We start from the raw sequence: 23782 nt of genomic DNA on the forward strand, positions 1-23782 counted from the left end.
ATCCCTGTATTTTCCTGGTGATGTTGGAGGTACTGTTCTTTCAACTTGGTATTTTGGGTTATAATCTACTCTTTTCTGGAGTGCTCAGTATGGTCACATCATGAAGCTCAGAATATTTAAAAATTTCTCACCACTGTGTTAATGTCAATCTTGGTAACGCATGACGTCGAGAGACTGGAGTATCATTAATTCTAGAAGTCTTTTAGTGGTCAGTGTATACATGTTTAATTTACTTTCAGAACATTATGTGGTTCAGACATACGAAATCTGTTGGTGTGCTAACAAATACTAAGCAGTGCTTGAATGCATGGAAAATGAAACATGGTTCCTGAAAATCCCAAAGATCCAAAGACTCTTCAGTTATATGTGGGGCGGGGGGGTGGGTGGGTGGGGAGAAATGAATGTTTAAGGTCAAATGAATGTTTAAGGTCAATATTTAAGAATAAGCCTATCGAGTCTGCTCCAATGACAAGATGCTTGCTTTAGTTTCTAGCTAAAAGCTGCCAAGCCTTATCATTCATTTTAAGATTTGGAGTTCTCTGCTATAAAGTAAGAAGTACTCATTGTGATAAGTATACATACATGCAAGGTTTTTCAACCTACTGCAGCCCCTAATTCATCTTATCCATCTTACGTATACCATTACCTAAATCATGTTCTTGAGGCACAATCGAATACTTTATTCTTGATTTACGTTTAGCTCCATGTGTTAAGTTGAAACTATTGATCAGATTTGAATGTGTTTTTAGAATAAATTTAAGAATTTTTAAATTTATTTGACAGAGAGACAGCCAGAGAGGAAACATAAGCAGGGGGAGTGGGAGAGGGAGAAGCAGGCCTCCCATTGAGCAGGGCGCCTGATGTGGGGCTCGATCCCAGGACCCTCAGATCATGACCTGAGCTGAAGGCAGACGCTTAACGACTGAACTACCCAGGCGCCCCTAGAATAAATTTTATTAAAAATTATACATCTTGGTAACTATGTATCATAGCTATCAAACTGATCATTCTTTAAATGGTGTATCAACTCTTAACTTCCTTTCTAAGTACCTTGTAACATGTATAGTCCAAGTGAGCATAAAGCCCTCAACTATTAGAACTGATGCTTCTTTAAAGTCAATAATGGCCTCAGAGTTAGGGTGGGGACAGAGAAGAGAATCAGCTGAGGAACAGTGGGAGAGGGAAAATTACAAGCCTGTAATTTGATTTTAGTAATTTGCATAACTTCTTATTGTGGGTAACTTTTTTTTGTACCCAAATCTATTGAAAGATTTAGCAGACACTCTATATTACATCATAGTCCTGAAGTCTAGGGTACATATACATAATAAAACACAAGTATTCTGAAACATTTAGAATTACCCTGACCACTCTCTCATAATTTTGTCTGTAAGACGACTTTGTAAAAAAACCCTGAAAATTATTAAAATAAAGTGTAGGAAGCTCTGCAGTGTTTTGTAGGTCTGAAATATTCGTTAAGAGAAAAATGTCTATTAAACCTGACAACCTATTTTTCTTGGGTACCGGAGGCAAGACAATTTTACCTTTAAGTTCTTTCTCTTTCTTTCCCTTTCCTTTTCTTTTTCTCTTCCCTCCTTCCCTCCCTCCCTTTCTTCCTTCCTGGCACATGGAGCTTAAGAAATACTAGTAGTAGGTAACAATTCAGCATTGGGAGAGTGCACCGGGGTGCATATGTACCATATGGAGGAAAGTATCCAAGATAATGAAAATTACTTTTTATAACAGATACAAACACATTTTGTATCTATTAAATCAAAATCCTATTAGACACAAAGAGATTACTATGCAAAGAACATGTAACATGTATTTTATTATGTACAACCCAAATAAGAATGTGAATCCCCACTGCTCGGGGGTTCGAAATATACCACGTTTGGACCACTCAAAAACCATGTTCTGTAGGAATGAACAGTCACTCAGAAGTTCTCCAGACAAACAGTAGCTGACACATTGTTTTCACACTTCATGGTTATCAGTCATTCTGGAAAAAAGACACATAATAACCACACTAGCAATAGGGAAAGTGAACAGATATGGGAAGTATGTTTCCAGTGATGGGTGTGACAAAAATAATTTTGAAGAAACAAGATTAAAAAATGCTCTATGGAATTTCAGAATCCGTTTTTCCTATATTGCATCCTTTCCTTCTCCTTAGGCCACTTCGATTTTTTAATCCTATGGTTTTCTGAGGGTAGAAGGGTAGACTGTTGGCACAGTGGCAAAAATCTTACCCCAAGACTAGCTACAAGATGAGAAAATGAACTGGGCTGGAGTCAGAGCACCCACTTATAATCCTGATTTTGTCCTTAAACAGCTTTGTGAGACTGGAGTCTTAAGGTCTTTAATGTGTTCTTGTCTGTAAAGCTGAAAATGAGAAACTGGACCTGAGGATTTGTAGGGTTCCTTCCAGCTCCAGTGTCCACCCGTTTTCTTCTTCTAAACTGAATCATCTCCACCCAAAGCTGTGTTGTGCCCCACCATCCTGGGACTCTGTTTTGCTGCTTTTCCAGCTGATGACAGAGGTGGCCCACAGACGAGTCAACAGTGTAACTGGGAGCAGATGATGAAGCTGGCGGCGTCCCTGACTGGATGAGGAGTTTCCCAGGCCCCTTACACACACACGTATCAGACTGTGCAAGAGGTCCATTCACTGAACTAGAAGGAGCTAATTATGTATGCAGAAAACACCAAGTGTTGTAGGTCTCTTGAGCCCTATCTGCATATCCACATACTTTTAATCACTGCTAGTGATCCAGCACAGTAGTCCTAGCTACCGACTTAGTAACCATGAGTCTCCCTTGAGTCTTCACGCATTAATAAGGAGGACTGATTACAAGAGACATCTACTATATACTGTTACTTTTAATGAAATTACTTTATAAAGGTACCTTTAAAAAAAAAAAAAAACTTAGTTCTGTTTTTCAAGGTCCTTTCACATACTTTCCAAATCAGAGTTACTGAGAGGTAGTGAGGACAGGTATTACCACCTACAGATTATAGGTGAAGAATTGGAATTTCAAAAAGATTTAAGAAGCAGCTTGAGTCTTAGGAGGTCCGATGTTTGTAAATGAAGATGCTGGGGCCGGGCCCAGGTATTCTAACCACTAGTCTGGAGTGCTTTTCTAAAAGCCACCAATCATCTCCCAAGGCACGATGCTGCCAACAGAGACCCGGGAGGACGGAGCCCGTTCGTCCATTGTCACTATGAGAAGAGCAACTTGGCACGATGTTCTCACTCCGACCTTCTGAACAGCTTCAAGCAGACTTGCAGCTCCCGAGATGTGGAACTGTGACGGGATACCAGGGTAGCCCTTTCCATCAGTACAAATGTACTGGGAGCACTAAACAAAAAGCTACTCTATGAACCCCGAGCTACGGAAAGACTTTGGGCCTCTGCCCCTGACAAACGCCTGCGGGCAGTTACTGTCTGTCTGTCTTTACGGCCGGAGGGCAGTCACTGTCCCTCTGTCTTTTCACTGTCTGCTTTTAGAACGGGATGATGCCTGCTTCAAATGTCTTTTCTCTTTAAGGAAAACCGTCAGATATATTCAAGAAGGTCATCCACAGTAGCATTGAGAATTTAAATATGCCAGAATTTTTCTGTGTTCCCAAGATGTCAGGACAGTTCTAAAGTACTGATGTAATCGTCAGTTCTCCATTTTCCTTTCCACATTTCCTATATTCTAAAGGGAAATTCTCTTTCCTGGGTTCTAAGGGACAGTGATTGGACAAACAGGATCTGAAAAATAGGGATTATACCAACATACAACTGTTCGTTTTTTCTTTCAGATCCACATTTTTCAGAATCTGGGACAGTATACTAATCTAAAATCTTTTCATTTAAACTATTTGGTAATTTTGCCTTTTTTTCATTTTCATTGAAATAAATATCCTGTTTCTCTATGTATTGCTGAGAGCACTGTTTAGGCTGACTTCATTACAATACAGAAAACGTTCAGGAAAGTACTAACGTATGAAGGTATTTAGCCGTTTTATATAAAATATCTTTAATTTGTACAGATATGACATTATTTAAGTAAGTTCTCCACAGACGACAGGAACGCCAGTTCAAACTCCTGATCAGAGAATCTGCTTACAGATGCCCGAGCATTGCTGCGGATTTGGAGTCTCTTTTCCTCAGACATGTTAAGAATATGAGCCATGGTCTCAGCGTAGCCTTCCTCGCTTTCTGCCAGAAATCCAGTTATCTCTCCCTGGTGAGGAACGACAATGTCAAGCTTCGGGCCTCCTGAATTGTGGGCAAGGATAATCGTGCCAGCTGCCATACACTCAACCACTCCTGAGAAACAAACAAAAACCATGTAGTCTTTTAACATTTGAGAGCTTTCATAACAGGGATGAGCAGAAGTCTCCACAGATTTTGAGACACTCATGAGAAATTTAAGTAAATGTCTGTTGCGTCTATAAATCTGCTCACTAAACTTCCATGGCACCAAATAATTCTGTTTTTTCGTTTTTAAGCCTCACAATAATGCTGCTTCGCTCTTCATTGAAACAGACAAGCAGGTGAAAGAACAGTCTATAAAAAACAGACACACTGCAGATTATAAAACAAGGTAGACGACTACAGAATGTTAGCAAGATGACAGATAATTAATGGTTACTGAAAGGTAAAAGGTGTAAAAAGATATCACAAGCGAAATTTCAGGAGTTCAAACAACAGCATTAGGAAGTTTCTCTCCTCTCTTTACATCTTTTCTCCTTTGTTGGCAACTCTTCTTCTACCCACTTCTGAACCGTTCTTGTTTTCAGCATTTTGTACCAGGGCCTTCCTCTCACTGGGCACACTTTCCTTAGGCAATTCTACCCTCATCCATGGACCTTCTGGAATGAGCCGGTCAGTGATGCCAACTCCTCAGTCTGTTTTCCCAGGTCAGGTCCCTCACTTGCGCTGCAGACTTGTGTAGACAAGCATCCAATGGACACACACACACACTCCCATGTCCCATGGATCATTCTAAGTCTACATATGGGAAACCTGGCTCGTCAGCTGCCTCTCCTTTTGGAGCCATCTCTAGGGGAAAGCCATCCACCATTCACACAGCTGTCTAAACTCAAAGCCCTAGGAGGGCCTCTCTGATTCTTCTTTCTCCTACGTTTAACAAATCTAGTTCGTCACCAAGTCCTGTTCAGTCATGCTTCAGAATCTCCCTCGAGTGAGTCTGCCTACCACCTTCAGAAGCAGCACCTCAACGAGGCTGCCCAACACATCCTCCTGCCTCCCTCGTCTGGCTCTCCCTGCTCCTCACCAGTACCCCAGCCATGGCAACCGTAGTGAACTTGAGGGAACAGAAAGCTTTAAAACCCAACACTTAGAATCAGTCTCTCTTTTCCCACTGGCTTCATGTGGCCACGTGATCTGGCCCCAGCTCCCCTCTCCACGGGCGTGCCGTTCCTCCTGCAGGTTCTGGCCAGAAATCTTAGCACCTTGAGTGTGCCCGCTAATTCTCCTTTTGTCACATGGGTCACAACACCACTCCCTCTGCTGGACATTCTCTCTCCTGCAAGGCTAACTTCAAATTACTGTTCAGGCCCCAGTTTCCATGGCACATTATTTTCTTGGGCAATTGTTCTCTGACCTCACACATCTGTGTCAGGTGTTTCTCTTGGGTGCTTTCATGTCGCCCTGCCCCTGCCCTGGGCACAGCTCTTAGGACCCTGTCCAGCAAAGTGCTACTCAACTGGTCGTTAGCACACACAGAACTGCAAGTACTTGAACACCAGCTCCTGCCTCCCGTACCCCTCAGCACAGTTAATGGTCACTACGTCTCCGTGCAAGGAGGCGCAGAAGTCAGACTCTGCGCAGAAGGGCCGAATCAAAAAGTTCTGGATGTATGTCTGGGTTTCGTCGGGTGCTACCAACCAAGGAGAGACCAGAGTATAAGATAAACTGTGGCCTTAGTATAGGAAACTTCACTTTTATGTTCTTCCCTTTCCCTTGTAACACCTGGCAGTGTGAGGCACAAAGCAGCCTCTTGAGAAATACATCTTGAACGACATTAGACACAAACCAGTACTTGATTTTACATCAAAATGTATCCCTAATGGGGAGTCAGGGGTAGAGAGAGCAATTTGTGCTGGAAAAAACAAGGGAGGCTAAATTAAAGGCCAAGGAGATTAAAGTCTGACACTTATAATGGGATTTGGCAGAAAGAGGAGAGGCCATTCCAGTAATGAGTAGGAAATCAGTAGAAGAACCAACAGAATCACTGTGAGGAGCCCAATGGGCTCAGGTTTTGGTGCCCAACAAATCACCTGAGGAGCTTTACCAAAATACATCTACCTGGGCCTCACCCAGAGATCTGGATGTGGCCCTTCAGGGAAATGAGGTCAGGAACCTATCCTAGTCTGCAGATGGGGCTAGGTAGGGCAGAGAAACTGTGGCAGGTACGAGCAGGGGCTGTCTGAATGAGGATCCAAGCTCTACCTCTTACTGCGATCAGACAAGGGCAGGTTCAAAACCTCTCTGTGCCCGAGTTTCTTTATTTGTAAGATGGGAATAAGAACTTATATGAAGCAGGGTTTTAGAGTGGATTAAGTCAAATAATAATTGCAAAGATCTCAGCAGCGACCTTCATGCACTAAGCTGTCAATAAACATCAGCTATTATTAGTGACTACCTCCTGTCATGTCCTGCAGGGTCGCAAATGAATAAAGCTGACATGGTAGACTGGGAGAAGAGCATTAAAACTGGATAAGAGGGACACCTGGGTGGCTCAGTTGGTTAAGCAGCTGCCTTTGGCTCAGGTCATGATCCCAGCGTCCTGGGATCGAGTCCCACATTGGGCTCCTTGCTCAGCAGGGAGCCTGCTTCTTCCTCTGCCTCTGCCTGCCATTCTGTCTGCCTGTGCTCGCTCTCTTTCCCTCTCTCTCTCTGATAAATAAATAAAATTTAAAAAAAAAAACTGGATAAGAACTGTGGAAGGATAACTTCCACAGTGTTATCATTTTATCAAGAGAACCTAGAATGTACTTTTCATGGCACCAAATGAGTCACTTAAAGGAAGACTCACCAATCCCAAAATGCTCGTTCCACATGGTGTGCAGACCAATTGTTGCTTCAGACAAGTAATTCTTCAATTCATCAAATGGAATGTTTATTTTAAATTCCACATCTTCTTGAATTCCTAGTTCCTCAGCAAGCCTTCTCAGTTGGTTTACCCTCAGTTCATCATCTTCGTTTCGACAACCCCCAATGAGGACAAGTTTAAGGGAAGGCAGTGACTCAGCCGCCTTCTTATTCAGCAATTTAGCAAAGGCTTTGATCTGCAAAGGATGGTTCTTTTCAGGCCGGAACTGGCCAATGGAAACCAGTAAATGTCCTGGGGTTTTCTTTTTGTCCAGTAAGGGAATGTCCAGAAATGTCTGCACGTCACAAGGCGGATAAACAATGTTAGTGCAATTCCCAACCTTCCATAGGGAGAGAATGTGGTTTAGTGTCCAAGAAGAATTGACCATCACGACATCACTGCAAGAACCAACAAGTCCATAAATAAAAGCAAATAAATAATAATAGATGAGCTTTACTTTGCTAAGAAAAGGATTCCTGGTAATGAAAGCTGCATTATTAAATCCAACATTTTGTTTCTTCACTACGGAGAGCATGTCAGTGCTGATCGTGGGATAATGAACATAGCTTCCAATGCGACAACCGCCTAAATACTTAAACAGAGGAAGTGTGAACGCGTATCCCATCGAATCAATGTAGACGTCAGGAACACACTGCATTAGAGCTTCCCAGCCAAGAAGAATGGACCCTAGACTTTGGCCCAGCAGTGTGAAGTGAGGATAGAGTGAATCTTCCACAAGATAGCGTTTCCTTAAGAAAACAAACTTCACTGGGTGAGTGAGTCTGATGTTAAATCTTCGGAAAGCACCTTCTAGTATCTGTTGACCACTGACGTTAACATCACCAGTATAAACAACATAAACTGCTTCAGGATGCCTAAAATAGAATGTAATAGTTAAGGTTTTCATTAGCAAAAAGTTGTAGATAATTATTTTCTCACAATCGTAAAAAGGGTTATTTTTAGATTGGAAAAAAATGTCTTCCACTTATTTTTCATTCATTATACTTGGTCTACTGATGCTCCTCTTTGAGTCTTCTGCTGCCCTGCTAGTGAAATGTTAGTCCTCCAATGAGACCTCTAGTTCTTTGCTATTTCCTCTTCTAAGAGTTTTGCACAGGGGCACCTGGGTGGCTCAGTGGGTTAAAGCCTCTGCCTTTGGCTCAGGTCATGATCTCGGGGTCCTGGGATTGAGCCCCACATCGGGCTCTCTGCTCGGCAGGGAGCCTGCTTCCCCCTCTCTCTCTGCCTGCCTCTCTGCCCACTTGTGATCTCGGTCTGTCAAATTAAAAAAAAAAAAAAAAGTTTTGCATAAAGCAGACATCAACAAAAATTGCTGATTCTGTTTTTAAGAAATATTCAGAAACTTAATTTTGACAACTCTCTCAATATAAAATGGTAACAAAATACTAATAATAATCACAAACAAGAATTAAAACTTACTAAATGTATCTTTAGATAGGACCGTAGGTACTAAAGCATTACTCAGTGTTTTCATCTGAAAGATGCAATAAGATTCTAAAAGCTAGATCTGGTGCCTGCCATCAAAATTAGATCTGATAGAATTATAATGGAAATACGTAAAACTACACTCTTCTGACTATTTATGCTTTTGGCATTTGTTCTGACTGTGTTTCTACTTATTCTTTGAGTCATCAAACATTTATTTAGTATCTAGTCTGAGCTACTAGATTCAGTTTAGATTCAGTTCTGGGGATTCAGTTTAGAGTCTTTACCCTCAAGGAGCTAAGTCCAGTGGGGGAAAGAGATACAAACCGAAAACTACACAACTCTGTGGAATGTGCTGATAGAGATAGCCACAGGGTGTTGTGCAGGCCTAAAGGACAAGCACCTAAAAGCACCTCCCAGCAGCCAGAATCATCCTTATAAAATGTAAAAGGGATTATCATCTGATGAGGTGGCCACAAATTCTTTGACACTTATCGAGGGGTGGGATCTATGTCCCCTCCCCTGGAATCATTGCAGGCTCTGTGACTCCTTTTACCATCAGACTATGTCAAAGGTGACATTTTGGCAGTTTCTAGACCCAGGCTCTGAGAGAATGGCAACTCCTACCTTGCTCTAGAGAAGTCAGCTGCCATGTAAGGAGTCTGGCTGCCATATTCTGTGCAAACCCTGTCATGTGGAGAGGCTGTGGGGCGACAGAGATGCCTGACCCATGCCCCCCACCCTCAGCCGCTTTAGCTGTTGCAATCGTCCCAGCCCAGGAAGCAGACACATTAATAGAGGCCTTCAGGTGACTCGGCCCCAGCTGCCACCTAGCCGCAGCTGCTTGGCATGAGGGATTCCCAATAGGACCCATCGGTCCCCACACTATTAGAAACAATGATACATTGTTTTAGCCATTACATTTTGGGGTGGATATGCAACAACAGATACACAGAAAGTCATCTCTCTGTTTGAAATCCTCACTGGGTTTTCTAGAGCACTTAGAATAAAATCTAAACTCCTTACCCTATTCACTTAAGCCCTGTGTAACGTGGGCCCTGCCTCCACTCTCACATGCCCACAGGGTCAACCAAACTGGGTTCCTTTCTGTGAACAAGCCAAGCTCCTTCTGGGGTCCCAGGGGACTTGCAGGAGCTGTTCCCTCTGCTTTGAATTCTCTTTTCTCATCTTCACTGTCTCTTCCTGAGGCAGACAGTACGGTCTGTGGTTTATAATATGGACTCTGGTAACTCCATTTCCTCGTCAGTCAAATGAGAGTAACAGGAAAAACCTCGTAAGGTTGTTGTGAGAATTTAGTAAGCTAACACCTGTAAAGCACTTCAAACAATGCTTGGCATAGAGTAAATGCTCAGTAAATGTCGGCTGCTTTTGTCATTTAGACTTCAGGTATTACCTCCTTGGAGATTTTCCCTAATTACTCAGTCGAAAATATGGACTCACAAATTATCCTGTTTGTATTTCTCACATAGCATTTCTCACCATTTGATATTTTTCTACTTTGCTTATTATCTTCTCTCTCTCAGCTAAAATCTAGGGTCCATGTCTGGTAGAGCTATCACAAAACTTTATCGAAGCCCTCAAAAGCTAGATAATCCAGTTAAACAAGTTAATGCGGAGTTAGGTGAAGCAAAAAACCGGAGGGATTAGAGTAGGAGCAGGGAAGGCCTCAAGGAGATGGATAGTAAGCTGAGATTAAAGAAAATGTTTTGAACCTAGGCGGTTATGGAATATGGCAGAGGAAATACAGGGATGGTGGCTGGAAGCCAGGAGATGAGCTGAGAATATAGAAATGTAGAGTGGAGGGAATTGCGGGTGAAGGCTCTGGATCTGGATGAAGGATGAGTGCCAGGAAGTAGTGTAACCATGGAGGAATAATAGTTTTCCTCCTATGATACATCCAACAATGGAACTTGGACTTTACTGTTTGCTCCTCCTCTACAAGGGGGTTGTAAACATTTTGGGGGTGAGGATGGGAGTGCAGGTAGGGAGAACGAGCCTAAAACTTTAAATGACCCGTTTGAACAGCATACTCTTTCTAGCATGGTAACTTAAGACTATCTAACTGGTAAGACCTCAACGTCAGAATCAAATAGATGCGTTCATACAGATGATTTCCTCTGTGCCACTACTACTAAAGGTATTCAGTTTAAAGCACTCCTTATGAATTGGTGTATTTGTTTATTATTCAAGTTCTTCTCTACATATTCTTCCAAGGTGACAGTTATCCCCACTAAATTTTATAATCAAAGGGCAGGTATTTTCCCTTTCTTTCTTTCAAAAAGATTTTATTTATTTGAGAGAGAACAAGCGAGAGAGAGCATGAGAGTGGGAAGGGTCAGAGCGAGAAGCAGACTCCCTGCTGAGCAGGGAGCCCGAAGTGGAACTCGATCCCAGGACTCCAGGATCATGACCTGAGCCGAAGGCAGTTGCTTAACCTACTGAGCCACCCAGGTGCCTCCCTTTCTATTTCTTTATCATATCAACTAAAATTCCACAGGATCTTGTAAGGTGGGTTGGCATATAACAGAAGTATTTCCTTACTGAAGAACAGTTAATTCCTGGCTATAAATAAGGTACTAGAGAAAGGTAAATATCTGGATAATGATTTTTTAAAAAATAGTAATAATAAAGTAAATTAGCTAAGAAAGATGCATACCTACTTTTTCTGCAGGGCCCTTAAGGCACACCACAAAACTCTTTCTCCTCCTCCGCCAGCATTGCAGTAAGGATGAAAAAATGCAACTACCATCTGCTTTTTCCCATTTTTGCCAGTTGATACTAATGCTTTCTTTCTCTGTAGCAGCAGTCTGATTCCCCAGAGGATAATAAACAGACATACGCATAAAGTTCCACAGACTGCCAGCCCAGGGAGGAATAATGAATAAAAAAATCTGAAACAAAAAGGAAAATGTAAAAATCAACACAATGCCTATTCAAAAGAAACTACAAATTAAAGTCTACTTTTATACATCTGCTTTCTATATTAATAATGAAGACAAAATTTTTATAGCTGGAGGTCTGCTAACAAAATACTCAATTTTTAATATTCTAACACATATAAAATGTCCAATATCAAAAGGCAAATCCTTCTTAATTCCAATCGCCCCAGAATGCTAGCAATTCAACATAACTTTTCTTTTTAATTGACAGTGAAAATCAATGATGAGCCACCTTTCTCCTAACAGTGTATGTGTTAAAGGATTAAAAACAAATTTAATTACTAACCTAAACAAGACATGTAGGAATGGCATCTGACCCTCAGAATTATGGCACAGAACCCAAGCAATAGGTCTTTGAATGATCAATAATGAACTTTTAATTAGTTAAAAGTTTGATGATATAGTAAATCATTTTCATTCTCTCACTGCACTTCAAATAGAACAATTGCTGGGGCAAGAGGAACTTAGATACTTCCATTTCTATTACAAGTTCTGCATTTGATCTGTTTCTATGATCCTAAATTCACCGCCGCCTTTCATGTGCCTCTAAATGAATTGCCAAAAATGCACCAACAATCTACTTCACGCACAATAGTGAACTCACTCCCACACTGCTAAAAGGCTCTCTTACTGCCAGGCTGACTACGGCTCTGCAAACACAAGGAAGACCCAGGCTTGCTCACCACTGGATGCCAATGCCTAGCATAAGACCTGGCACAAAGAAGGCATCCACTAAATATTTGATGACTGAATACAGAATCTTATTACCTCCTCAGATATCTCTTAGATTGTGCTAAAATAATTTTTCAAAGTATGTTTTTCTGTTAGGGGTTGAGCAATGTATCCTGCCTACGCTTTGGAAGGAGAAGGAGCTTGTAAGGCATAAAAATACCAAAATACTAAAACTCAAATACTGAAATTCAAGACAAGGGGAAACAGAGTTAAAGTATTTGGTGGGGAGGGGTGACAGGTGGGGGACAAAGATATGGAAGGTCTAAGTTTGTGCATAGTAGTGAACAGGAGATTGGGCTCTGAAAGGCTTAATGACCCAAGCATATGTGGGGATATTTTGTATAGTTACAAAGTTTTCATTGTCCGTAAGTAGAAAACACATAAATTCTTCAGAGAAATAAGTATCTTATTCATATTTAGTTTGGAAACAATTTCTCATGTGTAATTTCTTATTGTGAGTTAAGTTTATACCTGAAGAGGTATTTGACTTATTAAAGTGATTTGGTCTCCAGATAACTTAATAACTGAAGATCATACAACTTTTGTTTCTATCAGGATTTCCCTTGGCACTACTGACATTTGGACTACATAGTTCTTTGTTGCTGAGGCTATCCTATGCATGAAAGGATGTTTGGCTCTGTTCCTGGCCTCAACCCATTGGAGCCCATAGTTCTGTACCAGTTATAGTCATAAGAACTATCTCCAGATATTGCTAAACATCACCCCTTGTTGAGAATTGCTCATTTACATTGATTGTATCTACCAATATTAAGCATACGAGAAATGAACCTGAGGAATTAAAAACATGAATTATCCTAAAAAGTGAAATGACAAATCTATTACATGTTAATATATAATTCATTTTTACTAAAAACAAAAACAAACCCCCTGTATTTTCCAAACCAAAATAAATAAATAAATTCAGTACGAAGACTAACACTATTTTGTATTTTTGCAAGATTCTTTACTGTCTGGCTTAAAAGAAGACAGTGGCTTTTCACATCTGCTTCTACATTCAATCTTAGTGCTATGTTGTTTTACATGAAGTATATATATGAAGGCAATCCAGGCTCACTCAGAAATGTAGTAGGAAAAGGGAGTATGTTTAAATAGTCTTTTCAGATACAGTATTTTTCTGTGATATTATACCAAATTAGACAAGTGGCAATTTCTTAATGGCCAGGTACAACATGGAATATGAAACCCAGTCAATGATCTTTTCATACTGTTATACTGAAATCTATTGGCCTATCTTGTACTTTGAATGGATCTTTTACTTATACATGATTTTATAACATTAAGACTTGATTATTTGGAAACTATTGGTTCACGACTCATGGTGACTTCCCAAATGTGGGCACATTTCATCGAACAATATTCCCAAATCACATTTGTTAATATCACTACCCATCTTATCAAGGAAATCTTTTAATTACTGGAAAGTGGTCAAGCTCTGAATGGCAGAGAAAAATTTTCCAAAGTTCTAATTTTCTTTTTTTAAGATTTTTATTTATTTATTTATTTATTTATTTATTTGACAGACAGAGATCACAAGTAGGCAGAGAGGCAGAAAGGGGGTGGGGAGGGAAACAGGCTTCCTGCTGAGCAGAGAGTCCAATGTGGGGGCTTGATCCCAGGACCCCAAGATCATGACCTGAGCCGAAGGCAGAGGCTTAACCCACTGAGCCACCCAGGTGCCCCATGAAAGTCCCGATTTTCAAGAAAGTTTAAACTTTACTATTAGCGACAAATTCTGTCACTTGTTTTCTTTGAAGTGAGAGGATCACTTCATTCATTTCCAAATACCCAAGTCAGAAAAACCATAGTTTATCTGTTGGTAATTCTTTCAAGTAAAAACTATGTTCCATAAAAAAAAAAAAAAAGTATCTAATTCAGCTTGCAACTTAGCAATCATACAAGAGCTTTTCCTTGAGATAACCATCATACTTCAGTATGGAGGCATTATATAGTATATTAAGAAGATATGTATTCAAGTCAAGGGTTAATATTTAACAAAATTAATAATTTTTACTATTTCATCAAGGACATTCTTAGTAAAACTGGCTTTAGCAGGTGCATGGTATTAAAAAACACAAGACTGTAAGAACACTTTGATGTCATTGCCCAATTTGTGCTAAGCCACAGTTTTATCCACCATTACTTTTGCACTACTGGTGCAAATGTAAAGATAATGAAAAAGCAAATGTTATCTTAAATTATTATAAACACAGTTTTGACCTTGAAGAACTATTAAAAGGGTCTTGGGGACCTACTAGAGGCTATGACCATACTTTGAGAACCATGGCCTTAAAGGATGAACAGAGTTTGAGAGAAGTGGTAAGATTTGTCATTTATTTAACATTTGGAATACACGAGTTCATGTATTAAAGCAGTATTATAAAGCTTTCCCAGAACAAGCCAAAAGCCCATTCAATTTAAAATGTGGCTGACCTATAGAGTACAAAGATTTTTATGGCATTTCCTTCTAATGAATTAAGTGGGCAAGATTCATGGGATATATTTTCAGATTGAATGATTTAACTTAAAATCAGAAAAAAAAAAATCATGTTAATGACTAAAGTTGAGCCAGTCCTTTACTAAGTCAGTAAGTTTCAAAGACACAGAGTATAAATACATTTATTAAACATCCTATAGTACTTGCACATTAAAATTACCCACTTTTGGGGTGCCTGGGTGGCTCAGTGGGTTAAGCATTTGCCTTCGGCTCAGGTCATGATCTCAGGGTCCTGGGATCACCCGGCATTGGGCTCTCTGCTCAGCAGGGAGCCTGTTTCCCCTCAAACTCTCTGCCAAATAAATAAACAAAATCTTTTTTTTTTTTTTTTAAAGATTTTATTTATTTATTTGACAGAGAGAGAACACAAGTAGGCAGAGAGGCAGGCAGAGAGAGAGGAGGAAGCAGGCTCTGCTGAGCAGAGAGCCCGATGCGGGACTCGATCCCAGGACCCTGAGATCATGACCTGAGCCGAAGGCAGCGGCTTAACCCACTGAGCCACCCAGGCGCCCAATAAACAAAATCTTAAAAAAAAATAAAACTACCCACTTTAGGGTCACCTAGGTGGCTCAGTTGGTTAAGCGCCAGGCTCAGGTTATGATCTCAGGGTCCTAGGATCCAGCCTTTGTCCAACTTCAAGCTCAGCAGGGAGTCTGCTTAAGAAATCTCTCTCCTGGGGCACCTGGGTGGCTCAGTGGGTTAAGCCTCTGTCTTCGGCTCAGGTCATTATCTTGGGGTCCTGGGATTGAGTCCCGCATTAGGTTCTCTGCTCAGCGCGGAGCCTGCTTCCCTCTCTCTCTCTCTCTGCCTGCCTCTCTGCATACTGGTGATCTCTACCTGTCAAATAAATAAATAAATAAATAAAATCTTAAAAAAAAAAAAACCACAAAACTCTCTCCTCCTCTCCCTCTGCCCCTCCCTCATCTCTAAAATAAATCAATCTTTAGAAAAAACTACCCACTTTAGAATTTGTTTAAAAATAACTAAAAATATGTGCCATTAAATAATGCTTACCATAGAAACACAAAGCTTTAAAAAAGATAACTGTAATCAACAGTGAGTCACTCACTTAACAAACATTTCTTTAGCCATTATAATGTGCAAAGACTGAGTTAGGGATATTTCAAATAGCAGGGAAGAATATGAAGCCTCTGAAAATAGAATTTCCTATTCAAAATGTTTTAAATAATCATTATAGAATTTGGAGTAAGGGGGGGCACCTGAGTGGCTCAGTGGGTTAGGCCTCTGCCTTCAGCTCAGGTCGTGATCTCAGGGTTCTGGGATCGGGCCCCACATCGGGCTCTCTGCTCAGCGGGGAGCCTGCTTCTTCGTCTCTATCTGCCTGCCTGTCTGCCTACTTGTGATCTCTGTCTGTCAAATAAATGGATACAATTAAAAAAAAAAAGAATTTGGAGTAAGGGGACAATAATGAAGAAACAATACCTGAATGTTGGAGAGAATATGTATCCACTGCTATTCAGGATGCTATGTGTTAAGTACAAATTTTCAACCTGAATAGGCAGGTGTTGAAAGAACTGTATAGATGGAATATACCAGGTTTTTTTTTTTTTTTTTAATAAACATAGGGCAAGACACATAAAATACAGTAGTATTTCAATAACTAATATAGGGGAAAAGTCCGTTTTTGGTTTTTTTGTTTGTTTGTTTTCCACCAAAATATTAACAATAACCACCTCTGGATGGTAGCTTGCCTGGCGAATTTTCTCTTTTGCTCATCTGTTTCCTAACTTTTCTACAAGAAGCAATGTATTACCTATGTGATAAAATTTTACATAACTATTCTTACATCAACCAGAAATAAAGATCAGTGGATAATCATGAAGCAAAGGATTCACCATAAACTTTGTATTTGTGAAAATAAAAAGAACCCTCACTAAAATGGAGTCAGGAGGCCAGAAGGGGCAACGCAAAAGGAGCTCTATCACTCAAATGTCAATTTCCCGAAGAACTGTCAGTCATAGCCTCCAACATAAAATTCCTAAAGGGAAGGAACTGTCAATTATAGAGCCCCAAAGAAGAATTCTAAACAAGAAGAAATCATCACCAATAGGCCTCCACAGGGAATGGTGTACATCGCATCTCCTACAAGAATACTCCTGCACCTCGGCCAGAGAAATCCTCACCACTCTGGCTTTTCTAAAGGACTCTCCTTCAACCCCACCCCCAACTTCCTCTTTCTCTAAAAAACAATGGTCCTCTCCTTTCTCGGACTTGCCTATGGTTTTGCCATAGTTTGTGCATCCAGAAATGCAACTCTCCGCTATTCCCGGAAAACAAAAAACAATTCAAAACCATTTTTGCTGGTAGGATAGCTCTTTTATTTTTAAGGTTAACATACTTAAGTGACATATGTTAACAGGGACAGTTTTGGTGACTGAGAGCAGGGAAACTACGATGTGATAAGGAAGAGCCAATTTATTCTTTACGAAAAGGAGAGAAACGATAGTTTGGAAAATGATTCGTGGCTCAATCATAAAACTGAGGACTGAATATGAATAATTAATGAAAGAATAATTGGAGAAAGAAGAAGAGAAAAAACAAAGGGAACCTCGATCCCTCACTGGAATGGGTAGGCAAAGAAAACGCGGTGAACTGAGTCTTTAACCCAGTCAACTCCAGTCTAATTAGAAGACTCCAAAGCGAGAGGAAGAGCGTCCACTATCCTTGAGGAAATTGCCTAGATTCGTGACAGGAAGACCCCCTTCCCTGCAAATTTCAGTTGCATTGGGCAGACAAATATTACCGTGAAACAAAACGCCTGCAGACCCACACCACCTGCTCCTCACCTCAACAACTCGCATAGGCACCAAACCCCTTCGGTGGTCGCCATCTTTCCTCGACCCCCGAACTCAGGAAGCGCTTTCCTGTTCCTCTTCTCTATTGGGTCCCAAGGAAGAGGGCGGTGTTTTCTCCGCCCTCACGGCGTCCATTGTGCGTTCCAATTGGCTGTTAGTAGTGGCGTCCCATGGCCTTCCAGCCAATACAATATTCCGGGGGAGGAGCCAAATTTTCAGCGTGGCGCACAAGGATCCCGCCCCCCCAACGGGTGGGGCCACAGTGGGAGTTGGGCTGGGGGGGCGTGGCCTGTGATGAACTGGCAGCGCACCCGCCCTCCGCCCCCTCCCCCATTGGAAGCCCCCTCCCAGAGCCCGCCGGCAGTTGAGACCAATGAGAAGCCCTTGCGCATCTCGGATCGATTTTCCAGGTGCGGAGTTCACTCCCGCGGCGGCTGCAGCGTTTGGGATCAGCGAAGCTCCGGAGCAAGGCGCGGAGCTGACCCGAGCCCGGCTCCCGCCACGCCGCACCTTCCCCGGCGGCGACTGGCGAGCCCTGGGATCTGCATCTGCGGTCCGGCTCTGCGCCGCTCGCCCGCCTTCCTGTCCTTCGCGGCACACGCCGGAGGCCGAAGACCCAGTCCGCAGTGCACCGGCCGGAGGTAGCGGAGACCTGGGAGGGAGGACCAGCTCCCGCCGGGGGCACCGGCTGGGCCGCCTCCGGGTGTGAGTGAGGGTCCGAGGCCCACCCTTCGCTCTTGCGCTCATTCCCGCCCTGCCCCCCAAGGGCCAGGGCGCGGTGGCGCGCAACTTTGAACCAGTCCGTAGGGCCAGCGCTGCAGACCTCTTGGTCTGAATGCAGGGGCGGGTCCCCAGACCCATCCCCGGGTGAGAGAACCGAGCCACCCATAGCCGGCTCCTCTGCTCGCCGAGTTTTAACGCGCCCCGCTTCTCCTTCACTAACCAGGTGACCTGCGGGCTCTGGGCCGATCACCGAAGAAATTGGCTCCCTCGAAAGAGGTTGCTTGAACAAGGAAAGACATTACAGCCAGAGAAGAGGCCAGTCGGAAAGTAAGTTTCTTTCCCCGGGTGCTGTGTGCTCACACCTATCTGGAGGACTTCCCACGCCCACCTGCCGGCCTTTCTGGGCCACCCTGCGTGCGCGCGAAAGACACGGCGCCAGAATCCCAGCCCCAGGGGAGTCGGGGATCGTAGCAGGAGCACCCTCGGAAACCGCATGACATTAAGGGGTTTGCAGGAGCAATTTAAAACCCAGCACTTTTCCACTCATCTTTGTTAAGGGATCTGAAGCTGGAGATGTAAAGAGAGCGTCGAGTTGCTGTATAAGAGCTCTTAATTGCCTAGAACGATTAAATTAATTACCTAGAGAAGTTACTCGGAGTGCGTGGATCTCTTTATGATGTATTCAGGTCCTGCAAGGTTTTTTTTTTTTTTTTTGGGGTGAGTAGGCTCTATTCCCCCTGTGGAGCTCAATAGGGGGACTGAACTCAGGACCCTGAGATCAAGACCTGCCTGAGCTGAGATCAAGAGTGGCGCTTAACCCACTGAACCGCCCATGCGCCCCCTGCAACTTTTCTTTTTTAAAGAACTAATGCGGTGACTTAAACATGCAAACAGTTCAGAATTATTGAGCATGAAAAGCAGATCTACTCTCTAGTCCTTTTCTGTTCTGTTCTTCATTTGTTCAGCAAACATTTATTGAAAACTTACTGTGTTTCAACATGGTGTTGAAGAGCTGAAAATACTGTGGTTTAAAAAAATGTGTGTATCTAGAGAAATCTTTAGGTTTTGTATGTGGGTGGTTTTAAAATTTTTGTTTTGTTTCACTTAAATGAGACCACATAGTGTAATTCTCCAACGTTTCCCCCCACCCCCTTTCAAGAGAACTGTGTTTAGAGATTGCTTCAGGTTAGTACATAAGCATCTGTCTTGTTTGGTTTAACCTCTGTACAATATGGCTGCATACCATGTGCAGACCATAGTATGTTTATCTTTTCCCTGTGGGTGATCCTTCTGGATGCTTCTAATTTTTCTTCCCCTCACAAGCCATGCTGTAATGGACATCCTTGTACATGATTTGTAGGGCTGACACTTGGATATTTCTCAGGATAAACATGTAGTGAAATGCTGGTCTGCAGATTCCCAAGTTAACATTATTGTGTGCCCTTTTGTAGTGAAATCTGTCTTGGGCTCTGGTGGTATAGCAATGAAAGGTAAGTGGATAAATGGATGGTTATAGAGAGAGGCTGGCTAATCGATGATTCTTAGTGTGATGACTCTGCATTTAATGGAGATGTGAAGAACACATGAGGGTGGGGTGTCTCAGACGGGGAGACACTTGCAGCACCCCCACCTCTCTACCCATCAGAAAAATCCTTATCCTTCCAGATCAAGCTCAAGATGCTTTCTCCTGGAAACTTTGGTAACTGCTTCTCCCATTGTTGACCTCACCCTCTTCTGGATTCCTCAGATAATAGTATTAGCCATGTTATTGAGCTTACCACTGCTAGATGCTGTGTTAAGCACTTTATATACCCCTGTGTGCATAAAACCCTTTGATATAGGTCTTATTTTCCTCTTACCACCATTTATTTAACCTTTTTTCCTTTTTTTTTTTTTTTTTTTTTGTATTATGTGCCTGGTATTCTGGACACTGGGGATCAGGGTATGACTAAGACCCTGCCCTCAAAGAACTTATGCCTAGAGGGAGATGCAGAAATTTAAAAGGGTAAACAAAGAGGCGCCCTGGTGGCACAGTTGGTTAAGCATCTGACTCTTGGTTTCAGCTCAGGTGTGGTCTCAGGGTCATGCAATCCAGCCCCATATTGGTTCTATGCTCAGCCCAGAGTTGGCTTGAGATTCTCTCCTCTCCTTCTGCCCCTCATGCTCCTGCTCTATCTCTAAAACAAATCAATAAATCCTAAGAAAAAAGGGTGTACAAATAGTGTGATTTTTGAAACTAATAAGCATTGTGAATAATGGAGGGTTATGGGCATTTTGAATAACATGGGAGGGGAGATCCTATCTTAGGTGTCAGGAAATTCTCTGAGATGATTGTATGAGTAGATACCTGAATGGTTCAGATTTGGGAGAAGACTTGTAGGTTGAGTAACCAGGTGTCAAGGTCCTAAGTCAGGCGTAACCTGAATATTAAAGAAACAGTAAGAGAAAGCCAGAGTGGCTGAAGCAGAGAGGAGAGAAAGTATACAAAACAAGGTCAGGGTTCATCTTTACAGATGGGGAAGCTGAGGCAGAGAGAAGTTAAGAAGGTTGCCCAAGGTACTATAGGTAGTAAGAGGCAAATCTGGCATTGAGTCCTAGGCAGGCCTTTTTTACTTTCTCAGGTTGGTATTTTCTTTCAGACTTCCATGACATCTGGTATACTGTTTGGTATGATTGTTTAAACTTATTTGAATATAGTGGTTTTGTTTGTTTGTTTTTTGTAACTCTGCATCTTAAAAGTAGGGACCAGGTTTGTATTTTTTTTTAATATTTTATTTATTTATTTTGAGAGAGAGAGAAAGAGTGTGTGTGTGTGTAAGCACTTGCATAGCAGGCAGAGGGGCAGGGGAGAGGGAGAGAGAATCTAAAGCAGACTCCATGCAGAGCAAGGAACCCAACTTGGGGCTCGATCTCACAACCCTGAAATCACCACCTGAGCTGAATGAAACCAAGAGTCAGATGCTTAACCAGCTGAGCCACCCAGAGCCCCAGGTTTGTACCTTAAAAAATATTCTCCATAGCCCATAATAATAGGTGCACTACAGGCATTCCTGAATGAATGGTTTATAGCAAGATTCTTCCCTACCCTCCCTGCTCTCCCCCTCTCTTGCCATTGTTTTCTCTTCAGAAACCTGTCTGGGGAAGCAGTGCCGCTGGAGGGGAGGTGGTGGTCTGTGGAGCTGGGTCATTCCACCTGACCAATATGGAGCAGCTTCTGTTTCTGAGCCAAAGCGGTGTGAGAGTGGCACAGAGATGAATAGAGGCCCACCCACATGCTCTTGGAGCTGACAGTCACAGTTGTCTACACAGCACAGCATTCAAAGGCAAGAATGTAAGGGCTAAAAAAGAACTTCAAGAAGACATGTTGCATGAGTGAGGTGTTGAAGGAGAAATGCTCTGTGTTAGCTGGGCACACGGAAGAGTGAAGGGAGGGATGTCCCAGGTAGGGACCAGCATGTGCCAAGGTCCAGAGGATAGGAATGGAAAGATGGGTTTGTTCTGAGTGGCTGGGCAGGGCTGGAAAGGTGAGGGGGGAGGCCTTGTTGTTCAGGTCTTTGGACTTTGTCCCACAGACTGGGGAGTTTGTGGAACCTGGGCAAACAGTGTGAGGTGCTCCTCCAAAGAAGGGTCAGTGGGGAAGTGAGCTGCTGGAGACTTGCTTAGAGGCCTTTGCTGGGGTCAGCCCACCCAGTCCCAAGGTGACTGAAATACTACAGAGCTGGGAGTCCCATTCTCTGTGGAGTTGTTGTGTCAGGAGAGAAGGGTTTTCTAGACTTCTCAGTGTCAGAGTGTCAGTGTGTCAGGCAGTCCTACCAGCAACACACAGAGTGTAGCTGGTACACGAGTAACTGGGGATAAATTGGGGACATGCGGGGCTGGGGGTGATGGAAGGTGTGGGCAGCAAGAGAATTGGATTTTAAATGCTTCTTTATCTGACATTTATCTTCATGGCAAGGATGGAGATGGCCCAGGGCCATAATGACTGGTCACTGATGCCACTGATGGGTAGCAGGAAAGTGTCCATATTCCAGTGGGTGCGATGTTATTTTTATCTATAGGATTAGAATCATTACCAGGTGAAATTCTCAAATGTCTGACTTTTTTTTTTTTTTTTAAACTAAGTTAAAGGAGAAAAATCTGAGCAGATCAAAGGTCATGAGATAAAGCCCAGGGCAAAGCAGAGCGACTTTTTATTGTGATGTGACTGACATGCTAAATATGATTTAAAAACATCAGGATTGAGAATGCATCAGTTGTGTTGAAACCTCAGTCCCTACAGAAACTCAAAAGTTCTCTGCACCAGGCATTAGAAACACTCAGAATTCTTTTAAAAAATTACTATTATAAAAGTAATTTAATTCTATAAGGGAGATTTGGAAAACAAAGCCCCAAGGGGAAAATTGACTATTACTCTTATCACTCTTAGGATGACTGTCAGCATATTTATAAATTTCCTTCATTATTTGCTTTTACTACATTAGGTTATTAATTTTTAGAAATAAAAAAAGTCCATTCTTACAACTGACAGAGAACCAGTGTTAACATTTTGGTGAATTATAGTCCATTCAGTCTCTGATGGATTTTTTTTTTTTTTTCTAAACTCCATGGTGTGTGTGTGTTTTAACAGCCTTAAAAAGCTGCCCATCAGCGAGTCTGTCATTATCAGCAATCTGTGGCCTCTCCCTATCCTGACAGACCGAATGGTTTAGTCAGTAGCATCTCCATGCCACCCCGCCCCCACCCGGGGGTTCCTCTCCCTGCTGCCCCAGGGCAGTGCTGTACTAGGGGCCTGCCTTCTCTGCTCCTGCACCAGAGTGGTAGAAGCTAGCACAGTCAGCCAACCACGTGGTTGTTGCTGCTAGCTCTTGTTTCTAATCTCAGCTGTGCCCACAAATGCTTTTCACTTGTTCTCTGGCAACCTTTTGCGACTCAGCCTTGTGCTCCATCTCCGCCTTCCTTATTCTCAACAAATGACCTCGGTTCTTACTTTGAGAAAACTGTCACTACTGTATCAGACTTTGTTCCACTTTCTGCCTACCTCCTTGAACCTTCTTCCAAAATTTTATTTAACTCTACAACCTATTCTCACTTCCTCATCTAGTCTCAGGGGGCTTGCTTTCTTTTCAAGGTCATCTTTGTTATGAGTACCCTTGACCTCTGCCCTTTCTTGTCTATGTGTTCTGGAGCCCATACTGGTCATCACTTCATCTCTTCTCTCCCCTCCAGTCTTTTCCTCTGCAAATTTCTCCCTTTTGGGAGAAAATTATTGATTCGTGCCATTTGCCTCCATTTAAAAATCTCTCCCTTTACTTGGTGTCTCCCATTAGCTCTTGTATTATTTCTCCCCTCCCCTTCTTCCGAAAGAATCGTTTTGCATTTGCATCTTTTCACTCTCCCATTTAAGATTTTTCTTTTATTATTCTATCAGTTTATTAAGCATAAAAGAAATGTGTGCAACCAGATATATAGCTAAAAAAC

General features: G+C 42.3%; 3 protein-coding genes across 6 annotated transcripts in view; 2 read left to right on the forward strand and 1 right to left on the reverse strand.

Annotated features, from left to right (window-relative positions):
* NEK5 (NIMA related kinase 5) overlaps positions 1-13114 on the forward strand; it is a 72202-nt gene extending 59088 nt beyond the window's left edge. The window contains exon 23 of the mRNA XM_045080564.1: positions 12806-13114. The gene's annotated coding sequence lies outside the window, so the exon portion shown is untranslated. The remainder of the gene's footprint in view (positions 1-12805) is intronic.
* ALG11 (ALG11 alpha-1,2-mannosyltransferase) lies at positions 1812-17688 on the reverse strand. The gene is made up of 4 exons (XM_004775204.3): positions 17573-17688; positions 11240-11470; positions 7056-7987; positions 1812-4321 (listed from the first exon to the last, which is right to left on the reverse strand). The coding sequence occupies exons 1-4, from the start codon at positions 17614-17616 to the stop codon at positions 4050-4052; spliced, it is 1479 nt and encodes a 492-aa protein (XP_004775261.1). The 5' UTR covers positions 17617-17688; the 3' UTR covers positions 1812-4049.
* A 203-nt stretch (positions 17689-17891) lies between these two features.
* The window catches only part of ATP7B (ATPase copper transporting beta), a 79063-nt gene continuing 73172 nt past the window's right edge, over positions 17892-23782 (forward strand). Inside the window, exons 1-2 of one of the 4 annotated variants that reach the window (XM_045080561.1) lie at positions 17892-18286; positions 18528-18631. The gene's annotated coding sequence lies outside the window, so the exon portion shown is untranslated. Of the gene's footprint in view, positions 18287-18527; positions 18632-23782 lie in introns of those variants that run through there. The other 3 variants (XM_004775212.3, XM_045080562.1, XM_013047197.2) reach the window with 3 other exon arrangements.

The sequence above is a fragment of the Mustela putorius genome, unplaced genomic scaffold (genome assembly GCF_011764305.1).
Source record: "Mustela putorius furo isolate JIRA1106 unplaced genomic scaffold, ASM1176430v1.1 tig00000461_pilon_pilon_pilon, whole genome shotgun sequence".
NCBI classification, from domain to species: Eukaryota; Metazoa; Chordata; class Mammalia; order Carnivora; family Mustelidae; genus Mustela; species Mustela putorius.